At 43.7% G+C, this 21,542-nt stretch overlaps 1 protein-coding gene across 2 annotated transcripts in view; it reads left to right on the top strand.

Annotated features, from left to right (window-relative positions):
• Window positions 1-21,542, top strand: part of EIF3M (eukaryotic translation initiation factor 3 subunit M) — a 1,227,752-nt gene that overhangs the window by 77,480 nt on the left and 1,128,730 nt on the right. For both annotated transcript variants that reach the window (XM_044058942.1, XM_044058943.1), the window contains one exon: window positions 5,026-5,164. In XM_044058942.1, the coding sequence (XP_043914877.1) occupies window positions 5,026-5,164 (139 nt within the window). The remainder of the gene's footprint in view (window positions 1-5,025; window positions 5,165-21,542) is intronic.

The raw sequence follows: 21,542 nt of genomic DNA, 5'->3' as shown, positions 1-21,542 counted from the left end.
ATCCTGTTACCAGTGCTCGTGTGCCTTCCAAATCTAAACTCCCCCACTCCTTAAAACAGGGTGGTAGGAAGTGATTGTGTTAGAGTATCACTGTACATGAATGTTTTGATGTGTAACTGGAAAGTTGTAGTACTTGTACTTTTCATACACCCTTGTACATTGATGCAGTGCCAATCACTGTTGCATCATATGCACTCTCTGCCTGAGGTGTTCTCCTGTAATGACGGTCCAAGTGGAAGCTTAAATACTGACTGAAGCAGTAGCTAGAATACTGGCTGCCATAGCAGTGTGTTTATTCCCAGTCCCAGGGACCTACTGCCTCTATAGCATGAGCTTTGGAGCAAGGCTGGAAAAACAGACTTAGAGCTCTGCTTGCTGCAGAGTAAGGCACATTGATGGACTTAGTGATGTTAGAGGTGCCGTCTTACAGTTTTGTCTGCCCACCCCTAGAGTATTCACATTTCACTTACTCTCTGCACACCACCATATCACCATGTTATCTCCCTCATGCTGAAAAATGTTTGCTTCCTAATTATCAGCTGTGTGGCAGTGCTTGCCATCATTCTTCTCACAGCCACAACTGTTTCTCTGGCCATTCATTACATTCATATATGTAGGCTGCTGGTAAATGTTAAGTCTCCTTCGACTGTCACACAGTAGAATCTCCGCTGTCAGTCCTGTACACACTGAGACTTTAACTCAGGAAGTCCAAGCTATTATTACTCATTTTATCTAAGTACATAAATCAAAGTTTAACATTCTAGTAACCCTCAACACCAGTCAACACATTACTCTGAGCGAAATAGTTGTACCTTTCCTAAAAACACAAGACGTGCTCTTTAAAGTTCTTGCCATTTCTTATTCTTTCTGCCGTAGTAAGCATTAAACCTTCGTCCTTTTCCCACCCACTAACACACCTTACTGTACTGGAAACATCAAAACTAAGCCCTGGTCCTTGTTCGGTAAGTGCACTTAACACTTCTCAGCATTCAGGAACACACAGTATTATTTTGCACTGCTGATTTGTTAGTAGTATCTATAAGCAACTGGTTGACCTTATGGCCTTTCTTGAAATGCATGTCCAGGATATTTGCTACATGGTGAGTTTTATTCCTTTAGAATTATATTCTCTGATAATACAAGTCCATATAGTCTCTGTCTGGCTCACGGCATACGTCTCTCCTAATAAATGCAATTAAATATTTATTGGGATTACTTACATACTCCCTCGCTCTTTCCTTGACTCACTGAAACCCTAAACCAGGCAGCCACACACACAAACTTTGTCCTTATAGGTGACTGCATGTTGCTCTCAAGTCACACAAAAGTAGTATTACAGATTACACAGTTTTACCATTTAGTTTAGGATTGTACAAGAAGTAGTTTAACATGTAATCCCTTCTTCCTGGATTTGGTTTTGTGGACTAATGGTGACCGACTTAACCCCTTCATTATACAGTATCTGATCACCATTGGCAATCACTGTCCTTTAATCATCTTCTTTTGATCTTTCAGGGGTCAGCATCTCATACTGAAAGCTAGTTCAAAGCTTACTTCTCAGTCACTCATCTTAAATATGAACAAACCAGATCAGGACCTAACAGTTTCTATGGAATCTTGTTTCGTTTATTGATTTACTGCTTCCTTCTAAAAATTATGAAATACAAGGAGCACACAAAGTTGGTTAATGGCTGAATTTAAACCAGTCATGAAACTGCTTGATATTGCTTTGTCTGGTACTGCTGGGAAAACAGTTGCAGCACTCCTCTATGAGAAGTTTTCCACCTTGTACAGCATTTGTAAAAATGCTGTACAACAGCACAAGACTATTTATATAAATCAGCAGCATTTTTATGTCTAGTTCTGCCGTGGCAGTTCTGAAAACAAGTTAACTGTGTTATTGATAGAGTTAGTACTACCACCACTGTAATGCTGCAGAGGAATAGTACCTGAATTGCTAGATTCCTAGTTGCCGAATAATTATTATACACCAATTAGACAACCATCCTGTCAGTTTCTCCCTTGCGATTCAATTTAATAACTTTACTTCTTGTGACTGCTTTGAAGTACAGCACTGAGTTACAGAGTGTAACATTTTGTATTTAGTATCTCAATAATTAAAAAATCTGAACTCCAGTGGCCTTCATGTTAATTATCTCAAGGTGGCTGTGCACTTAGTTTTATTTGCTGTCTCACATATTCACCCTGTCTGTATTGCATGTTTTCCCTCTTAATGAACAGAAACAAGAAACCATCGCATTTGTGTCTAAGATTAAAAAAAAAAAAAATTGAGTTTTGTGTATATGTATGTACAACACTTGCTGCCTAAGCTAAAGTAGTAGAACAATTGCTGCATAAGGAAGTCAACAATACTTAGGATATCTGTGGAGTCCTGTGCCATATTCAACAGTGCTTTTTGAAAAATAATGGCCAATTTTGACAGTTTCTTGTACATTGATTTAGTGACAGCATTTAACTTGGTCATGATTACCTTATAATTGAGCTGCATTCTGTTGCCCTAAGCATTAGGCATTGGACTGTTTGTTTAATGAGATGTTATTTTCCTAGCCAAAAAGTGAATATTCAGCATGCAAATTACCAAGTACACCAGAGTAGTACTTGGAGTCCCACAGACCATTTTCATGGTTATGCAATCCTGTCTGAGTGGGAAATCAAATAGACTGCATCTTCCAAGCCACCATGCTGGCTCCTAGCCAGTATCTAATGAGTGTTTTCTTAGATATTGGGGAAAGGGAGCTAGAGCAAATGGCATAGCAGTTAACATCCACCATTTCATTTTGTTGAACAAAAGCAGAGTCATTGTTGTCTCCATATCCCTGAACTCTGGCAAGTTGTGCTAGTGTGCACTGGCATGCTCATCTGTTGTGGTACTGCATGACAATGTGACCCATAATTCCCAGAAAAAAATGGAAAACAATATAGTTACCTTGAGATATACTAGAGTAAAATCCAGCTTTTTTCTCACCTTGGGAGAAGTCTTGTCTTCTGAATCTACCTTGTTTTGTTTGTGAAAGAGGGGCTTCAGCTTGTGACTGAAATTGTAAAGGTTGTAGTTTGATTGTGCATTATGCTGTTATGCTTTCAGTTTAAGCTGTAACATATTGTACTGTTTTTCTTTAGTCTGTTTCATAGTGATGGTACTGTAATATCCTATGTTTTTTGTGGCTGAAAAGGAGCGTGGACCAGCCCACTTACCCAATTAACCAACTTGTAGTCAGTTATGCTGAGAGTGCTAGAAACCAAATAAACTACTTCTCCTGTAGATTTCTGCACCTTCAGGAATACAATTCTGACAGATGCTGTCAAATAGAGAATACATATAGCAAAGCTCTGTAACTCTTAATAAGCAGTAATGGCAATGTTATAATACACATGAAAAGTAGCGCAGTGGGAGTGCTTTTGAGTAGTTTTCACATTTTCTTAACAAGGTTTAAAAAAAGTCTTTGTTGCATATTTGGAAGATTTAATTTGTACAACATGGTTTCTCAGAAATTCTTTATGTAGCACGGTACCACACAGTTCCTTTACAGATAAATAAAAGCCAATTGTCAGAAAGTTAGAGTCATAAATGCAAATTTTTGGGTTCCTGAGAAATTATCATATTTAAGGTATTTATTTATTTATTTTTTGTCCATGTTGTTGTACCCTTTTTTGCACAGCTAGTAGTCAAAGCAATATATATATTCTGTGTTTATACAATTTTTTACCCATTCATTGCAAATGAAATTTACTACCAGGATTAAAACTTCAGAAATAAAGTTGAATTTTGAGGTTCTGAGTTGAGGTATTGTTCTTTATCATGGTTGACAGAACCAGAGTTCTCTCCCTGCAGTCTTTCTACAGCCTGGTACCCCCTGGTTGCTAGGATAGATAGTTCGGAAGGGAAAGGGATGTATATTGCAAGTTAAAGTGGGACCAGCACAGTGCCCTTTGTATGAATGTAAAGTATTAACATTTTCTGATAATTCAATCTTGTGTACTGACTTTTTGACATCTCTGTACCATGCCCTGATGAACGTCTCTAGAACATCCCCCACCCAAAATCTACAGTAGGGATAGTGCTAAAGCAGCATGTTTGGAGAATACCCACTTGCCAAGAGGAGGCAAAACTGCCAGTCCTAAGAGTGCTAGTCAAACAAGTTGTTACTGCTTTACAGTTGAGCACCTTGCAGTTGTACCAGTGTTGGCCAGCAGATGAGAATGTCTTTGCTTTTGAGGTTTTTATGCACTTAGATTTTGTAAATGTGTGTGTCTCTTTATTTGGGAGTGTGTCCACAGATGTAGCTTATTCAGTCAGTGATCTGGGCAATGCCCCTGAAATGACAACACTCCCAGCCAGAGTTGTTGGGGGGGGGGGAGTTGAAGACCAAACGAAAACAAAAAGGTATTCAAATGTTCCCTGTAGCTCTTGTCTTATTCACAAATTTCAGTCACTTTCATTGATGCAGTGTAACAAGAACCTTACCTCAATGTATGTATAAGATGCAGAGGTCTATGTGTCATCATAGCAAAGGGCTATATCCATACATTACTGCACATTGCTTTCTTCATACACTGTCATCTAAGGGGTTACAAAAAGTGCAATCTCTTTTGCTTAAGTGCATGTCAAAACTGATCGTTCTTGTAGCCAGAAAGCAATAGGCACCTAGGGTAAAGCTGCCAGTTTTTGCCTCCTAACTGCTTGTATTTAGGGCATCTGGCCCTTTTACCTTACTGTTGCTATATCCCAGGAAAGAAGTATGTCTAAAGAGATAAAAAGGCATTTGATTTTTACATTGTCAACATTAATTTTTTAATAGTTATTAAGAATGTCAAGTTAAAGGAGATGGTGGTTCTAATTTTGCTTTAAGTAGTGCATGGTTCAACAGAGAAGGACTAGTACTGGAGACATAATTTCATGTTTTTTTTTGTTTATTTTTTGGATTTTAAATGACTTTCTGGTAAATTAATACATTTTAGTTCAATATATTTCTAAACTAATCCCTTTTTAAAATATGTTCTTAGATATCGAGTGTGTGATGAACAGCATAATCTCATTGCTTCTTATCTTGGAGCCAGACAAACAGGAAGGTTTGATAGAGAATTTATGTGAGAAGCTGGTGAAATTTCGAGAAGGGGAGCGTCCATCTCTGAGGTTACAATTGTAAGTTGCCTGTTTTTTGCTTATTTACACTGTTTGCTGCACTTTTTATTGCCAATCTGGTGGTCCCCTGCCGTAAACAAACTCTACAACAGAAGAAGGAAACTGATGAGAAATAAGGTGCAGTCCCAAGACTGGAAAAACTCCCTTATCAGCCTCAACAAAAAGTTGAGATCCCTCCTCAAATCCTCTAAAGCTAGCTATGAAATCAGAATTGCAGCAGATAGTAAAGACAACCACAAGGCCTTCTATAGTTATGTGAAGAATCTCAATCTCCACGGCATTACCCAGATATATTGGCTGACAGATTCAGTGCCAACTTTACCCCTCTCCACCCCCACCAAAGGACCAATCACAATACCAGTAGATTGTCAGGCACCCAGTATTACTGCTGCACAGGTTAAAACAGCACTGTCCAAGGCCAAGAATACAACTTCTGTGGGATCTGACAATATCCCTGGCTGTGTTCTACATGAACTACAGAGTGAACTGGCACCTCACCTGTGCGCCTTGTTCAATCACAGCCTCACCTCAGGCTTTGTCCCTACCGAATGGCGCGCTGCTACAGTCATCCCTCTCCACAAAGGAGGAGTGACTACAGACCCTGGTAACTATCACCTCATTAGCCTGACAAGTCTGATATGCAAAGCTATGGAACGCATCGTCATGGACCTAATAAACAAGGATATAGGGAATCTCCAAACTCTGGATCCCACACAGTTTGGTTTTGTGAATGGTAGATCATGCCTGCTCAACTTGGTCGACTTCTTTGAGTCAGTCACTAGAGCTGTGGGTGAAGGCAAGGTGGTTCATACAGCCTACCTTGATTTGACCAAGGCCTTTGATACCATTCCCCACTCGGGAATCATAGAAAAACTCACTAAGCTAGGCATCAACCCCTGTATCACAGTCATGAGTGGAGTCCCACAGGGATCGGTCCTGGGTCCTCTCCTGTTTGCTGTCTACTTCTCAGAAGTCCAGGCCAACAAGAAGGGACGCTGGCTGACAAAGTTCGCAGACAATTGCAAGTTGGGGGCCATTATTAACTCCCCAAGTGATGCTGACATCCTACAGAAAGGTGTCACTGAGCCCCATGACTGGTGTTAGAACCATGGCCTTAAGCTCAATGCCAAAAAAAAATGTGTCTTCATCCCCTTTGGGAAAAACCCGGTTCCCATGAATTACCACATCAATGGTAGACAACTGAACACAGAAGGCGTCCTGAGAGATCTGGGAACACAGGTTGATGGCAACCTCTCTTTTGACCAGCACATTGCCACTGTGGTCAGAAAGTCCCGTGTGGCACATCTTATTACTAAGGGTTTTGCATCCAGGAAGAAAGAGGTCATTGTCTCCCTCTACTCTTCCCTTATTAGGCCAGTCCTAGAGTACAATGCCCCATTTGGCATGTACCTCACTAGACACCTACAACAACCGGGGAGGCCGCAAAAATACCTCACAAAGAGGATCTTAGGCCTTAAACACTTGTCCTATATGGACAGACTAAAAAAAAAACAACTATTCTCTGTATCATATCGCCTACTTAGAGGCGATCTCTGCTTGACTTACAAAGCCATGTCTGACCCAGCTCTGTTACAAGTGCTACATCTAAAGAAATCCCAATCCCTCCACACTACACGCTCCAGAGATCTCAACCTCTGTTACCACAAACAGAACAAGCTGGAGGGGACAGGTTCATAACCCAGAGACTGCCTATGCTATGGAATAGACTTCCCATACATGTCAAGCGGAGCACCTCACTGACCCTCTTCAAGAGAAATCTTGATGAGTGAATGGGAAATAGAAAATTCACCCAGGGGATCACTCCAGTGGCTGTACTTGATAGAGGCACTGGGAACTAAGGTCGGGTGGCACGATGCCAGGGTAATCCTATGGGCTAAGCTTATAAAGGCTCCAGGGCCATTAGCCTAGTACACACCTATGAACCTAAGTATATCTGTCTTTAGACTTGGTTGATGTCCTCCTATTCTCATGTTGCAGTATTCATAACAGTAGGGAACTTGCTGCCTGCAACACCGGACATCCAGCCAGTATACCAAAGTCTTAAGAGCAGGGGTATGTGCTACGTTGCTTGTCTAGGCATTAAACTGACGTCCGCACATACCCCCTTCAGAACTTTTCTGCGTCAGTGATCTACAGACCTCTGATTGTCAGCTCTGGGAATCAGTTTGTTCTTTGTTTCAGCCGTCCTATACAGGTAAGTACCCTTTTGGGTTTTTTATGACCTTCTTTTTCTTTTCAAACGTACATGTCAGCTAGGAAGGTGAAGTGTGCTTGTGGAAGACCAGTTCCACATAAGGACATGCACGATAAGCACTTATTCTGTTTAGGTGAAGGTCACAACCATATGTCTTGTGATATCTGCAAGTCGTTTGTACCTAAAACACTTCACAGCCATCTGTCTGGCTTAAAGCTTTAGTTAGAAAATCAGAGGCTCTGGCATCTAGCGCTAGTCATGGAGGATGTGGTAGGCACCTCTGACAAGCTGCCTCGGAAGAAGGCCAAGAAAGTTAAACCAGATACCTATGCTGCACCTCAGGAGTCCAGCGAGACTCTTAATACGGATTTTTGCCCAGGGTCTCATCGGCTGCCCGTTTCACAGCTAGAACTGGGAGCCTTGGTAGAAGCCGGTTCTGCGGAAATGTAGAGTACGTCTGCTGAGGTACATTATCCATCAGTCCCTGATGGAGAAGGGGAACAACAGCTCGGGAAGTCGGCAGGGCCTACTCTACTCTCTCCATCCTCTCAGGAGTCTGCCTCCAAGTCAGCACATCCCTCTACTCCTCTGAAGAGAAACAGATATTGAAACATAGGGAGCTCAAAGATGGTGAACCAGCTCCTGGATGGGAAGATTTTCCCAAAATCTTTTCAGGGCCTTTCAAGCCCTCCAGTCTCAGGTACCTCTTCCAGCCCATACTCCTGTACAGGCCTTAGAGGATTCTGAGGAGGACCTCTCTTCCTCTGATGAGTCTCTTACCTATTGCTCCCAGATAGAATCCCCCCTAAGGACTTCATTACCCCTGAGGAGGAGGATTCCATTAGTCTTGTGTCTCTAACAGAGGAATTCTCCTTTGGGAATACCATTTCCCTGATGAGAGAACATTTTAAATGGCAGGCCGCAGATGTCTCTGAAACCAAAAAGAGATGCTTTGAATTATTGCAGATGGACCAGCCTTCTCCATCTGTAGTCCCTCCCCTGCTTCTAGCCTTTCATGATGCTTTTCTGTCAGCATCCCCAGACCCCTGACTCTCAGCCCCCATCCTCAAAACGACCAGGTAGATTCTGTAAGGTTCCTCAGGATACACAGTTCCTATTCAAGAAGCACCCTGCAGAACCTGCTGTCATTGCAGTGTCAGCAGATAAATCTTCCAGACAGCTGCTCTCTATCTCTCTCATGTTCATCGTGCATACAGCTGCAGTCATAACAGATGGGTTCTCCTGCCGTCAGGCAGGTCCTCGGTCGGCCGAATTCCAAAGTCTAGGTCCGGCGTCGGTTGTCGTTGCTTCTTCCCTGACGTCAGTGCGACAGGGGTATAAAAGAACCAGCCGACTCGATTTTCTCCAGTCTTTCTTGCCGCGTGGTACCCGAAGCAGAAGCAGTTCGCAAGTGCCGGTCGGCCAGCTCCTGAGATTACGAAAAATTTGGAACCGAAGTCTTCTTAAAAGCTAAGTACCCCGTTGGGGAAACTTTTTCTTGCCTCAGACCGATGTCAGACAAAGTTAATAATTGTATTTCTTGTGGGAAGCAAATACCGCATAAGGATTTCCATTCCCTCTGTATACCTTTTTAGGCCCAGACCACGATGTCTCGGTCTGTCGCTTTTGTGCTACATTCAACAAACGCACTATTAAGCGTCGGGCGGAGTTCGCCCAGCATTATTTTGGGAAAGCATTTAACTTTACCTTGTCGTCGGATACTCCGACTCCGGTTTTGTCTAAAAAACGCAAAGACAAGGACCGACACTCGAGGCCCGCGGCCTCTACCGACACCACGCCAAAGCCGACTATACGTGGTCCGGTACTCAGCGAGGCGCCTACGCAGCCCCTGATTACCGACGACACATCTTTGGTGGTGTCTCCTGTACCCGAGGTCGCAGGCTCCTCGGCCCACACCCTGACTACAGATACCGAAGCCACGCTTGGCGTGGAAACACAGAATGTGGACAGGTCCACCTCCACTCAAGGTGTCTTCAGACCTTCCTCTTCTTTCTCCATCAAGGCTTTCACCAAGTCTAAAGCTACCATGCACCCTAAGAGACCAGCTACACGGGGCCCATCTCCAGGCCCCATGCCTAAGAAACAGATGCTTAAAATGGCTGAGGATTTAATTACTCTAATCAGAGGTTCTCGGCCACCTCCGGACAAAGACCCAGAGTGGAGGAAGATTCCCCCTCCTCTGATCAGGGCTCCATTATTTCAGAGCACTCTGATTATCAGGAACAGTCTTACTCCCCTTTTGAAGACTCTGATGCAGAGGAATCTATTCCTTCTGTATCCCCCCCCTGAGGATTACTCATTTGGTGAAACTCTGCATACCTTAAGGGAACACTTCCACTGGGAAGGCCAGGATTATTCAGATTCCAAGAAAAGGCTCAGGGAATTTCTTTTGTTACCCCAGCACAGGCCTCTGGCTATACCTCCTGTCCTAGACATCCTAGATGATGTGTACTTGGAGGCCTGCCTTAACCCGGACTCTCTTCCTCCAGCTCCAGTTAAGCCTGACAGGTACTACAAGGTTCCTGACTCACACCAATTTCTATACAAAAGCCATGCTGCTGACCTAGAAACCATCTCACAGGGGCCCAAGGGAGTTAAGGCCTCCATTGCCAAAAACCCATTGCCTTCCAAGAGAGATTCCAGATCCTTAGAAAGGTGGGGAAAAAAGGTATATACCTCGGCTACCTTATCCATGAGGGCCTTAAACTGTCAGTTTCATATGCTAAAACACCAACAGTTTCTGTTATCTCAATTGAAAAGTAAAATGTCACAACCTGAACAACCAGACATGAAGGAGTTGCAGGATTTGATGCATAGTGCAGAACAAGTGGGTAAACATACCTTACAATGTGGTTTTGATGCTCTAGAGGCCTCATGTAGAGCTGCTGTTACAGGCTCAGTCATACGTAGGCATGCCTGGCTCAAGGAACAAGCCTTGCCTGATCATGTCAAAGCTAAATTACTAGACGCCCCTCTTCAAAAGGATGTACTATTTGGGGCAAATCCTGAGGAAGTATTACGGAAAATGGAGGAAAAGGCTAAATCAATGCAAACTGTGAAAGAATTTCTGCAGGTTCAACCCCCATGTTTTAGTAGAAACTGGCCTTCCAAAAACTGGTCCTTTCCTGCCACAGACAGACCCCAAAGAGGCAGAATACAGGCGCCCGAGGGGCAGAGGACAAACACAAGGCTTGTACAGAGGCAGACAATGGCAAGCTCCTACACAAAGAGGTGGTGAGGACAACTCGCAATCTTTCAGAAAGCAAAACCAATGACTTTCCCCTTTGCATGCCAACCAGGTCTCAAATGGCAGCCCCCTTAAGAGGAAAGCTGGCACTATTCTCAAAAAATTAGCATATTGTCACAAAGGACAAATGGATCCTGAACATTATAAACAGAGGCTACAAATTCCATTTTCATACCCTTCCAAAAATGAAAGGCATGCCAAACCTGCCACACAATCAAAGGGCAGAGGCACAAAAGCAAATTTCAGATCTTATAAACATGAAAGCTATTCAAGAGGTACCTACACACGAACAAGGTCAAGGTTTTTATTCCAGGCTATTTCTGGTGCCAAGGAAGGGAAAAGATTGGAGACCTATTTTGGATCTTTCCATCCTAAACACATTCCTACTGCACCAAAATTCAAGATGCTCACTCTACAGCAACTTTTTCCCATGCTGGGCAAGGAGTCTTGGCTGGTAACATTGGACCTCAAGGAGGCATACCTGCATGTCCCAATCGGACAAAATTGCAGAAGATACCTCAGATTTCTTGCAGGTTCAACCCATTATCAATTCTCTGCATTGCCCTTTGGTTTATCTACTGCGCCCAGAGTATTCACGAAATGCCTGGCATCAGTAATTGCCTACTGCAGACTTCAAGAGATACAAATATACCCTTATTTGGACGACTGCCTGATCCAAGCGGACAGCAAGCACATTCTTCTGAAACATCTGGCTTATGTAATAATGTTATTAAACTCTCTAGGATACACAGTCAGCAAAGAGAAATCAAGACTAATACCCTCTCGGAAGATAATTTTCCTGGGTGCCAATTTGGACACACACACCCAGATGGCCTACCTCACGCCAGAGAAGCAGGGGCAACTAATTCAATATTTCAGAACACTGGCAAATTGCACCAGGCTGACTGCAAGGAAAATCCTGCAGGCTCTGGGATTCATGGCATCTTGCATCTTACTAATCCCATGTGCAAAGCTGCATATGAGAAAACTACAATGGTACCTAAAAACATATGGTCTCAACACAGCCACAGTTTGGAAACAATAATACCACTAATTCCATGTCTGCAAAAGGAATTTCTGTGGTGGGCTCAAGCATGCCAAACAAACACAGGTCTTCCATTCAGCAAGCCTCAAGCAAATCAAGTCATCACAACAGACGCCTCGGACTACGCCTGGGGCGACATGACAGACCGGTGCATTCAGGGCAAATGGACCCAAAAAGAAAAGCACCTTCACATCAATCAAAAAGAAATGCTAGCAGTGATAAATGCTATTACAGCTTTCAAGGACCTTCTACAACCAGGTCAGCTATTGATAAGAACAGACAACCACAGTTATGTGGTACATAAACAAGCAGGGAGGAACACATTCTTATCCCCTATGCAGACTGGCCATGTCACTTTGGAACATGGCCATGGACTTACAAATGGAACTACAAGCACAGTACTTGCCAGGCAAGGAAAACATGCTGGCAGACAACCTAAGCAGGAATATGACAGATCCACACGAATGGAAGTTGCATCCAAAAGTTTTTACAGAGATAATCCAAGAATGGGGAAGGCCAGACATAGATCTCTTTGCCTCCCACAAAAATCATCAATTGACAAAATTCTGCTCAAGGATCTTCCATCCAAAGGCCTGGAGAGTGGACGCTCTCTCTTTCAGTTGGACATCAATGACAGTTTATGCCTTCCCACCTCTTCCTCTGCTGCCCAAAGTCCTATTGAAGACCAGAGCAGACAGACCAAAGATGATCCTCATTGCTCCGGACTGGCCAAGGCAACACTGGTACCCACTCTTGAGGAGCCTGACGCATTCCCCACCATGGACCCTGCCTCTAATGCCTCTTCTTCTGACTCAGCACAGCTTCAAAACTCTTCACATTCAGCTGAAAACACTCAATCTAGCCGCATGGAAGATTCCTTAGCATCGCAGCAGGCCCTGCTCTCCAAGGAGGTGCAGGATGTCATTTTGGAGGCCAGAAGGCCATCAACTAGAAAAGCTTACTGCAAAATGGAAACGTTTTTGTGTTTGGAATGAGAAAAAGGGCCAGTGCCCTGGAAAACTGAATTTACCTCAAATACTACAATATTTGGCTGAACTGCTAAGCAGTGGACTTTCGTTCTCCTCCATCAAAATCCATGCCTCAGCCATTTCTGCAGAATACAACACTGATCCACCTTTATTCTCTCACCCTCTATTAGTTCCTCAGAGGGGCTAAGAATCTAAGATCTCCAAGAAAACAACCAATACCTGCTTGGGATCTTAATTTCATTCTGGAAAAACTGACTTTGCCTCCTTTTGAGCCAGCTGCCTCATCAGATTTACAATATTTGTCCTGGAAAACAGCTTTCCTTCTGGCTATCACTTCAGCTCGTAGAGTTTCAGAACTACAGGCTCTTATGGCTGTCCAGCCTTTTATCATCTTCCATCAGGACAGAGTTTCATTACGTACCAACCCGTCCTTTATGCCTAAAGTGGTATCCAGGGTAGCTTTAAATCAGGCCATACATTTACCTACTTTTTATCCTAATCCTCAAAACAAAGGGGAGAGATTACTGCATTCCTTGGACATCCACAGACAGCTGCGTTATTATTTGGACAGAACAAAACCTTTCAGAAAATCAGAACAGCTTTTTGTGGCCTATGCGATAGGAGCTCAAGGAAAGTCAATATCCAAACAGACAATCTCAAAATGGATAGCCCACTGCATACGCTTTTGCTATTCCTTTCATGGCAAAACTGTACCTACAGGCATTAGAACTCATTCTACCAGGGCCACAGCCACCTCTGCAGCCTTCCTCAGAGGAGTGCCCACCAAGGATATTTTAGAAGCAGCCACTTGGCGTTCTGTGCATACCTTCTCTAAGCACTGCAACCTACCATTATACTCCAAATCTAGAGCAGGCTTTGCCACTGCAGTCTTGCAGGGCATTTTGGCTCCTCCTAGCTCCACCTAGTGCCTACCACCCCTTTCTTAGCTTTGGGATTCTACCCATCTGTTATGACTGCAGCTGTATGCACGATGAACATAGTACAGTTTTGTACCTACCATAAATGTAGATGTTCGAGTGCCAATACAGCTGCAGTCCAGGTTTCCCTCCCTCCTTCCCCTCTAGGGGTCTTCTTTTATGGTGTATTTGCTTGCAACTACTGGTCTTTGATTATATTGCATTGCATTATTACATAATTTTGTGTATTGCCTTCTTTCTGGGGGCACCTGACATCTGGGGCAAGAAAAACTGAAGAAAATGGCGTCAGCTGGTTCTTTTATACCCCTGTCGCACTGACGTCAGGGAAGAAGCGACGACAACCGATGCCGGACCTAGACCGAGGACCTGCCTGACGGCAGGAGAACCCATCTGTTATGACTGCAGCTGTATTAGCACTCGAACATCTACATTTATGGTAGGTACAAAACTGTACTTTCTCCACTTACAAGAGCAGCAAATTTATGGATAGATTGGGGAAGAAGGTGTGTATACTACTACTACTACTGTAGCCAGCAGAGCCCTAAACTGTCAAATGCACATGGCTAGGTGTGTTTTAGATACCTTATCTAAAGCTTCTGCACTCATTCCAGATGTGCTAAACTCTCCTGCTAAGTCACAACTCTCTGCCCTGCTCTCTACCGCCTCTCAGGGTGACCAGGTACTCCATAAAGTGCAGTTATGATGCGGTAGAGGAGTTCTTCAAATCTGCAGCTTAAGGTTCTGTCCTGAGAAGGTATTCTTGGGGTGAGGCTACAGACCTTTCCTATGGATGTCCAGACCAAATTGCTAGATGCACCCCTTGATGATGAGGCTCTTTTCGGTGCAGCTTCTACATAGATCCTTAAATCCCTACAGGATAGAAGGGCAGGGAGCTACAAAATCTTAAACATTTACTAGTTTCTCCTATTCCAAGATATCATAGGAACTACCCTCAAAGAACCTCCTTTGTTAGGAGGCAGTCATCTCATTCCAGTACCCAACAGGGCAAAGGACGGAGGCAGTCTAGGAGATATTCCACTCCTAAAAAGCTTCTGCCTCCACACCAGCTCCCTTTCAGAGGCAGCCTGACCAGGACACACCTCCTCCACTGTGACTCGAACCCATTACCCAGCTCCATTCCCTTATTCCCCCACCTCACCCTTTCCCCACTCTTGTGGTGGAAAAGAACCTCAGAGGCTTGGGTCCTTTCCATCATACAGAAAGGATACTTCCCATTCAGGGGATACCCCAACCACCCACAAATCAGCTTCATCTCTTCCTCCTCAGTTGTAGAACAGCTTCAAGCTTGGGGCACCATAGAAAGAGTATTTCCAAAACAGACAAACCATGGATTTTACTTCAGGATGTTTTTGGTTCCAAGAAAATATGACCCTTGGAGGTCAATCCTGGATTTGTCTGTACTCAATCTATTCCTCAAGGTGCCTACCTTGAAAATGCTCACCTTGCATCACCTCCTACCCCTCATCCCTTACCAAGCCTTCATGGTATCCCTGGATCTGAAAGATGCTTACCTCCATATCCCTATTCACCCCAGCTACAGGAAGTTTCTACGCTTTTCAATGGGTTCCTTGAATTTTCCATTTTCTGCATTGCCATTTGGGCTTTCCACAGCCCCTAGAGTATTCACGAAGTGTTTAGCCCCAGTCATTGCCCACTGCAGAGTACAGGGTATTCAGATATATCCATACTTAGACGACCTCTTGATCCTTCACCAAGATTGCCATACCCTCTACCACCACCTAGGCATGGTGTCCAATACCCTAGCAAGCCTAGGGTTCACTGTGAACCAGGAAAAAATCTCACCTGACGACCCCCAAGACCTGGTTTTCTTGGGATGCAGGATAAATACAAATCAGATGGCAACTTTCATTCCTTGTCAGAAGGTGGAAGCCATCACACATTACCTCCAATCTCTCCAAACCTTAACAGCCAGGGTGTTCTTGAGGGTCCTAGGCCACATGGCATCCCTGATACCCATGCTCCCCATAGCAAGGCTGCATATGAGAAAATGTCAGTGAGTACTGAGGAGTCGGTGGAACCAACATTCTCACCCCCTGGATACTCCACTTCCTCTCCTTCCATGCCTGAAAAAAAGAGATGCTATGGTGGATTACAGCTATATGCCTCAACCAGGGTATATCTTTGCAGATTCTCACACCCTTACAACAATTCTTCACAGATGCTTCAGACCTGGGTTGGGGAGCAGTCCTGCAAACCCACAACAAACAAAGTTCAGCGACAGTGGTTCTCCCTCAGACAAACGGATCATGTCAACATCAAGGAAATGAAGGTCCTTTTCTTAGGGCTGAAAATCTTCCAGCCAGTCCTGCTACCAGGCACCTTAAAAGTTGTCACAGACAATATGACTGTCCTCTGGTATATTAACAAGTGGGGGGGGGGGCAGGTCCTACCCCCTCTGCAGCCTGGCAATTCAGATTTGGTCCCTGGCAGCAGAATTGCACATTCACCTGCAAGCAGTGTACATTCCCTCAGCAGGGAATGTGATGGTGGACACTGTCAGCAGAACCTCTGCACTCTCCCATGAATGGATGCTTCACAGGGAGGTGTTTTTGGATCTCATCCACAAGTGGGGTATTCCTCAGGCAGATATGTTTGCCTCCTCCCAGAACAGGCAAATGCCTCTGTTTTGTACAAGGGATCCACATCCACAGGTGTGGAGGATGGGCGTCTTCTCCTTTTCTTGGGTGGGGATGTATCTTTATGCCTTCCCCCCTTCACTCTGATTCAAAGGGTCCTTCTGAAGATTCAGAGGGACAAACCAAAAATCCTGCTGGTAACTCCCTTTTGGCCAAAACAGCATCGGTTTCCCCTTCTTCATCTACTAGCCAGTGGCAATTATCACAGGTTACCCCACCGATTCAACCTACTCACACAAGACAGGGGGTCACTCATACACCCTCAGGTGCTCAACCTCAGACTCTGTCTGCGAGTGATAGAGTTCTGATCCCCTTCAAACACCTATATTCAGAGGATGTACACAATGTCCTGCAGGAGGCCAGGAAACCTAGTACCAGGAGACATTATGTGTCAGAATGGAAAATATTCTCCAGGTGGTGTCAGAAGAAAAAACAGGACCCCTTTCTTATTCTTGTACCTATCGTCATTTCTTACTTGTGTGAGCTGCTACATTCAGGGCTAACCTACTCTTCTGTGAAGGTACACTTGTCAGCCATTTCCACCTGTCTCCCCTTGGTTCCTCCCTTGGCATCCAGATTAGAGGTAAAGCTATTCTTAAGAGGGGTTCTCCACATCAAATCACCTAGAAAACCGATTCTGCCTTCATGGGATCTTAGCTTTGTTCTTGAAAAACTCTTGACTCTTTTTGAACCAGCTCACTCAGCATCTCTGAAACTGTGTATTTGGAAAACAGTACTGCTGGTAGCCCTCGCATCCACCAGGAGGGTCTTAGAAAACCAGGCCTTGATGGCTAAACCCCCCTTACCTCATCTTCCACAAGAACAGGGTCTCCCTCAGGACTAACTCCTTGTTCATCCCCAGAGTGGTTAATGAACTGTTCTTAAATCAAGCCATTAACCTCCCTGTCTTTCTCCCTGAACCACAAAATCCATCTGAAAAAACACTACATTCCTTGGATGCTCATAGGCGGCTTAGGTATTACCTGGACAAGACCAAATCCATTAGAAGGTCTGACCAGCTGTTCATTTCCTTTCACCCAAGAGTCTTGGGAAAGGCAGTTTCAAAACAGACTATATATTAATGGATTTCTAAAGCTATTTCTGCTTGTTACTCCTTTCATGGAAAGGTTTTATCTACCAATATGAGAGCGCATTCTACAAGGGCAGCTGCCTCTTCATCAGGCTTTTTCAGGGGTGTGGACCACACTTCCATCCTGGAAGCAGCCACCTGGTCCTCCATACCTTTACCAAGCACTACAAGCTAGACTTGGTCTCCAGAGCCAGATCTGGTTTGCTAGGTGTATTCTAAAGGTTCTCATAGACCAGGCCCCTCTACCTTCCTCCCAGGCTTATACCTAAAGCTTGGGTACTCTCCCTACTGTTATGAATACTGCAACATGAGACTAGAAGGACATAAAATAGTTGTATAAGAACTTACCATAACCTTAGATGTCCTCCTCTTCCATATTGCAGTATTCAGTCCCCCCCTCCAGCCCTCTCTTGCTCTTATTGTCCATCTGGAGTGTCTCCCTTCCTTCTCCACATCCAAACACACATACACTTATTGGGTTACGTTAGCCTGGTGGCATATATGGGTCTGAAAAGCATCCCTTTCTGCTCCCCAGGGTTACTACTGTATGTGGCAGTCATTTCTGAAGGGGGTACTTGCAGACGTCACTTTTATAGCCGACATCAGTTTATGGCCTAGATGTACAACGTAGCATGTACTCTTCCTCCTGAGACTTTGGTATACTGGCCAGATGTCCGGTGCTGCAGGCAGCAACCTCCCTACTGTTATGAATACTGCAACATGGAAGAGAAGGACATCTGAGGTTATGGTAAGTTCTTACACAACTATTCTTTACTTCATAAACTGGATGCAGTCTTGAAGTTCTTACCCTTCTGATTTGTTTGAAAACCAAAAGTTTTCCCCTGACTTGGTCCTCCAATTCTTTATTTTTTTCTCCCATCTATTATTGTAATACCCGTCACCACTATTATGTCTTTCTGAGCTGTTTGTCTTTTGAAAGGTCTCATGTTCAGTGGAATGTCTTGATAAGGGCCCCTCTTTGCCCTCTGTTCTTTTATCTCATTTATTCTGAGCCACCACTTTTTTTTTTTTTTCATTTTCAGTCTTACCATACAGTACTGACATTTCTTGCTGCCAGACTCGCAGCTATTTCTTTTTCTATGATTTCTCGGGTTAACACACGGTCTGGAATTGATAATGAGTTGAAATCTCCTTCCCCCAACTTTTTTCTGGTTCTGGCTTCTTATTATTCTTTTGTGTTCAATATTCAGACCCAAATTATTTATATCCTTGATCCTTTATAATGTGCAAGCAGTAACGTACAGGTTTGTAATATGTAACTCAGTTTGGCCTTGCAGGAGAGAGATTGCCACGTCTGTTTCAGCTGTGAGTCATACTGGACGTCTGCTTTTATTACTTTTTGAGCCAGCTGCTACCACACCCCTCAAATTGTTTTTCTTTTACTTCAAAGGAGACCATTCTGTGGTCTGACCTTACCAGAGAAGATGTTACAATAGGGGGTGTGCAGCACGCTACCATATTAGTGAGGACCAGATTGTTTGGTTGCACCCCTGGTGGGTGTGTTGATAGTCTGGTCCAGGAAGTTTGTGTTTACAAAATCCAGGAATCTCTGTGCCTGTATGTTTGGTGGTGTGTATGATTCCCAGTTAGTAGTGGGTAATTAAAGCCACCCATGAATATGGTATTGGTTCGGATTGTGAGTGTTTCTAATAGGTTTAAGTACATGGTATGGGTTTCCTGGGTCATAAAGGGGGACCCAAAGCTTGCAAGGAAGTGGTATTGAATTTGGAGAAGCTCAAGTGCATTGCCCTGTTTGATCAGCCTTGAGGTGTATTTATTCTTTATGTAAATTGAGACACCTCTACCTGTATTCTCTGTCTGTGTAGTAGTTGGCCTTAATCTGTGGAAGGCATTATAACCTTGCACTGTCTGTGTGCTTTCCATGCCTTTATGCTATGTCTTAGTGACTGTACAAAGGTTAACATTCTTTAGGGTGACGAGAACTTCTAGGGAGTGGAGTTTTTTGTTTAGACTCCTAGCATTGAGCAGTAACACCTTTAGATTTTCTTGGTTTTGATTTGATTTGCTATGTCGGAAGTACATTCAGTTTGCCATTGCCTAAAAAGGCCCTATGGAGGGAGGACAGTGTTTTAACTAATATTTGAAAGCATAGATGGAGGAGGTGTAGACCATCCCTGGCAAAGCATTGTGGTTTGTTGACCATCTCCTTCCATGCTGACAAATATTGTACTTCCTTATAATGACACCAGAAACTAAGCCAATTATTTAAGTCCATCATCTTTTGTTCGTATTTTGGCATCATCCTTGGTGAAGGTAAAATGCTGCTCAGTGCTAGGTTCATACCAGCCTGGGATACACATTCTAAGAGCTCCATGATGTCTCTCTTCATATAGTGTAGGGAGTTACGTCTCTGGTAATTTACACCCAAATGGACTGTGACTGTGTCATACTGGTACTTGTGGTCCAGTGACCTGAGTGTGCATGTAATGTGGAGGATCCTGGCCCCTTATAAACAACTGACCATGACTTTCTCCTTATTCAGCCTGGTGAGAGGGACTTCAGTGTGTCTCACAGTGGAGTCTTCAATGACCAGAATGTTGGATTGTGTGGTGGCTTACATCATGGGCTTTGCAGTAGAACCTCCATGAGATGTGGCTGTATGTGTTGATGTGGGTGCTGTTTTGAAAGAGTGCATTCGGGGCTGCTGAGGATACTTGTTGTGTGTACTTTGTCTAGGAGGTCTTTGGAGTTTAGGAAGGGTACATTTAAGTGCCTCAGCATGTGTGGGTCAATGTGTCTGCTTTGAATTGTGTGGTGGGTGCCTCGTGTGTACAACCGACAACCTTATTGACATTAGGAGTGCTTCTATGTGAGAGCTTTGCCTGCAGTGACATTGTGTAAATATATCCCTCACATACTATATCAGTTTGCTTGAGAATTAACTGGTTGTCAGTAAACATGAGGCAATTTCTACATTGCCTCAGGATGCCAAAACTATTCTGTAATGCCAAAAACAGGACACAGTGCTTTTTCAGAAAAACTGTCAACTGAAGCTGCCTGCGTCTTTACAGGGCACTGCCAAACACTGGAGATAAAACTATTAAGTAGAGTCTGATGATTTATGGATGAAATATTTAAGCAGATATTCTGAAGCTGGGTTAGAAAGCAGGAAGTCGAGCAGTATTTACTGAAAAGAAAAAATTATCTTGTCAAGAATGATGAGAAGGGAGTTGCCTGAATGGTTACTGCCTGGCTACTACTAATGCTGGTCTCACCACAGCTTCATGCTGCAGGGATACAATTCTCCTTTGCTTCTTCTGTCACAAGAAGCAAAGCAATATTGCCAATCCCAAGTTGAGAAGCAGGCCAACAGGCTCTTTGGTTATCCACAGTCTTGTTCATGATGATGCAAGAGTCTATAGGCCTGTTGTAGCCTTTTCCTGGTAGACGCCTTGGATATCAACTAGACCAGTCAGGAAGGTCAAACATAGACCCTCACTGCCCAATTAGAAACAGTTGGGAATTGATGCACTCTGTTCCTTCTCTCACCGGGAGTAAAATATAAGCACAAATTCTAAGCTGGCGCCTATGAAGCGGTTATTAGGCTTTCCAGTGATCAGCACTATTAACTTTCTATTTTATTTGCATGCATGTGAGCATGCACTCATATGTAGAGTGCCATGCAATTTAACACATTTCTTGATTTTGAATTAATAGTAGTGTGAAGTGTGAATAACTGAGGAGAGGTAGAATAGTTTTTTGGCTGAAGTCTGTTTTGCTGCTTACTGAAGTCCTAAAGTAACATTTTAGTTTTTCCTATGTTTTTATTTCTTGCTTTCTTGTTAGAGTAATAGCGGAGTTCATCACTCTCTACCTTTACTCAATTAATCTCTTTGTTAAATCTGTTTATTTGAGAGACTGGAGAACAGTATTTTACAGGTCCAGTCTGCTGTTTCCATTTTATTTCTTTTCAAGAGAGAATTATTGAACAAGAATGGGAATAGCCATCCTGACTGATGAGTGATCACTGCCTCTTAATGGCATACCAGCTGTATTAGCAATTTGTTGCTGTGGGCTTCAGCTTAAAAACCTAAAAGACAACTACTGTTCATAGAGTGAAAGGGCATTCTATTACAAGGAGTAAAGTGGGTTAGAAACGCAACATATATGCAG

Source organism: Protopterus annectens, chromosome 17.part0 (genome assembly GCF_019279795.1).
Source record: "Protopterus annectens isolate FY-2018-M chromosome 17.part0, PAN1.0, whole genome shotgun sequence".
Classification (NCBI taxonomy): Eukaryota; Metazoa; Chordata; order Ceratodontiformes; family Protopteridae; genus Protopterus; species Protopterus annectens.
This window is presented reverse-complemented; position numbering and strand designations above follow the sequence as displayed.